Source organism: Pyrus communis, chromosome 5 (genome assembly GCF_041283825.1).
Source record: "Pyrus communis isolate YQ-2024b chromosome 5, ASM4128382v1, whole genome shotgun sequence".
NCBI classification, from domain to species: domain Eukaryota; kingdom Viridiplantae; phylum Streptophyta; class Magnoliopsida; order Rosales; family Rosaceae; genus Pyrus; species Pyrus communis.
This window is the reverse complement of record NC_142569.1, coordinates 20445240-20448099: the sequence shown is the minus strand read 5'-3', so window position 1 is coordinate 20448099 and position 2860 is coordinate 20445240. Positions and strand designations below refer to the sequence as shown.

General features: G+C 41.7%; 1 protein-coding gene across 1 annotated transcript; it reads left to right on the top strand.

The window, feature by feature from the left end:
- The first annotated feature begins 890 nt into the window (after positions 1 to 890).
- LOC137726870 (anthocyanin 3'-O-beta-glucosyltransferase-like) lies at positions 891 to 2648 on the top strand. Its single transcript, XM_068465824.2, has one exon. It carries the CDS (start codon positions 973 to 975, stop codon positions 2467 to 2469), a length of 1497 nt encoding a protein of 498 aa, XP_068321925.2. The 5' UTR covers positions 891 to 972; the 3' UTR covers positions 2470 to 2648.
- The last annotated feature ends 212 nt before the right edge of the window (positions 2649 to 2860 follow it).

Here is a 2860-nt window from a genome sequence, read left to right as displayed (position 1 = left end):
GTCTATGGACAACAAGTAATAAGCTTCGTTTTGATGATATTTGACCTTCCATTACTGCTATTGTTTTCTCAATTAATTTTCAACTCCTAGAAATTGATTCGCTGAGCCAAGGAAACATGAAAAATTCTATGGAAGAACTTTGTATTCTTTGCGTTATTGGTTTGTCTGGTCGTCCTGCCAAGTCACCTCGTGTTTCCCTGGCGTTTGAGAGTTCATTCATTGAATTGTAGAGCGTTGCTCTCTTCTATGTGCATAAGAGTTACACATATTTTTCGCGAAGGGAATTAGATGGTTGACTGTTGGGCAAATTTTGGAGTGGACCATCCTGGGGTTTATTGGTGGGACTCTTGTCCTCCTTGTGCTATTGCTGCGTATCATCATAATCTTTCTCTTCGTCTCGATTATCGATTTTGTTAGGATGGGTTTTACCTTTTTTTTTAGTAACTGGATTTTCGTGTCTCAAGCAGTTTTCTACTTCTTGTTAGGGTTTGGCTTCAAAAGTTGTTTTTAGCGGGTATTGACCTAGTTCCCCTGCTTGTATTACTTTTCCGTTTTTTCTTCTCAATAAAATCTAGTAGAGAGGGGACGGGCGGGGGGTTTTTGGGTGCAACAGTCCTTTCTCATTTGGGAGAGGGTTCATGCCTCGCACGTGATTGTTGATGAAGAGCTAATCTCGCCTAATCCGTCTCTACAAATAAATAAATAAAAATAAAAAAAACTTCGCTAAGCCCATGTCTACAATTCTTGTAGTGATGTTATAATCTTATACTATAAAACTCAAGAGATTGCTAAAAGCAAGTTTGTACCAAAATATGGGATCCATTTGCATATGGTTCCTAGATTTGAATATCAACAATCGTAATTAGTAACTGTGGTATAAATACGTTTCTCATATGGAGGCGGCAGAGAAAGAGCTATAACTATAAATTAGCCCAAAGGAGACTAGAGCTAGTTAGGTGCAAAACCAAAAAAATGGATTCTCAAGCCGAACCCAAGCTTGAAATTTTCTTTTTTCCTTACATACTTGGTGGTCACTTGATCCCCATGATAGACCTAGCCAGACTCTTTGCTTCTCATGGCGTGAAGGCCTCCATTGTCACAACCCCTCACAATGTCATCCTCTTCCAAAACCCCATCCTCAGAGACCAACAACTAGGCTATGATATCGGCTTCCTCACCTTAAATTTCCCGGCTGAAGAGTTTGGTCTCCCGAACGGTTGCGAAAACGAACTCACAACCACTAATGGAGACATGTTCACCAAACTCTTCATGGCTGCCATGAAGCTCCAAGACCCTCTCGGGAAGCTCCTTAGCCAGACCCGACCGGACTGTCTTATCTCGGACAGGCTTTATCCTTGGACTGCAGATGTCACTGACGGGCTTGGAATCCCTAGGGTTGTGTTTGATGGGAGTGGCAGCTTCTCTCACTGTGTGGAGGAAAGTCTCAGACGGTATGCTCCACATGAGAAAGTTGTGTCCGAAACTGAGGCTTTTCTCGTGCCCGGCCTACCCAACCAAATCGAGCTCAAAAGGTCAATGCTGCCGGATTATGTCAAAGCCGAAAATGTGTTCACTCATTTTCTCAATGAGGCTCTAGAGTGTGAGATTAAAAGCTATGGGATTGTGGTGAACAGCTTCTACGAGCTAGAACAAGCTTATGCTGATTACTTTCAGAAGGATATGAAGAGGAAAATATGGCACATAGGGCCGGTCTCAATGTACAACCGGACCAACATCGACAAGGTCGAAAGAGGCATCAAAACCTCCATTGATGAGCATAGTTGTTTGAGTTGGCTTGATTCAAGAGAACCCAACTCAGTTCTTTACATAAGCTTTGGAAGCATGCCAAGAATCACTTCAGCTCAGCTTTTGGAAATTGCTCATGGGCTTGAAGCTTCCAACCACCCTTTCATTTGGGTGATTGGGAGGATTTTAGACTACTCATCAAAAGAGAAGCAACAAGTGGAAAATGTTGTGCTTCCTGTGGGATTCGAAGAAAGGATTACGAAATCGAAAAGAGGGCTTATGATAAGGGGCTGGGCTCCTCAGCTTTTGATTTTAGAACACCCAGCTGTTGGTGCTTATATGAACCATTGTGGGTGGAACTCCATCATTGAAGGTGTAACAGCTGGTGTGCCAATGATCACATGGCCTTTCTCCTCAGAGCAGTTCTACAATGAGAGGTTCATTCTCAATGTCATAAGGGTTGGGATTTCAATGGGGAATGAGGACTGGGTTCCACTGAATGAGCTGCCTAGGGTGAACATAAAGAGGGACAAGGTAGCCCATGTTGTGAACAGACTAATGGGATGTGGAGAAGATGAAGTGGTTGACATGAGAAAGAGAGCAGAAGAGTTCAGAGACAAAGCCATGAAAGCTTTTGAAAAAGGTGGCTCTTCTCATTCCAATGTTCATGCTTTCATTGCCGAGATCAAGTCTTGCCGGAAAATTAGTCAAAATGGTCATTGATTTGTAAAGAAGGTCGAGATTTCATTCTAAATTCAGGAAAGTAGCTATTGGAGTTCGGGTCAAGGTTCAACTCCATATTTTCTATTTTATGTTTTTTTTTTGTTACTTTCCCCCTTGTATTCTATGTGAATTGTAAGAGCAGGGCTTTTAACTTTTTTTATTATGGCAGCATTGATCAATACCTGTCTAAGACCTGGTTTGGTACTGAGGTGATTCTGAAAAAAGCTGCTATAAAAAAAAGCTGGGAGCTGTTTTTGTGTTTGGTAAACACTCAGCTTCAGCTTTTTTTTACAGTTTTGGGTGAAAAAAAGCCAAAAACAAGAAGCTGCAAAACCCAGCTTTGAAAAACCGGCTTTTTTTCACATCTGTTTTACATAAAAGTTTACCAAAC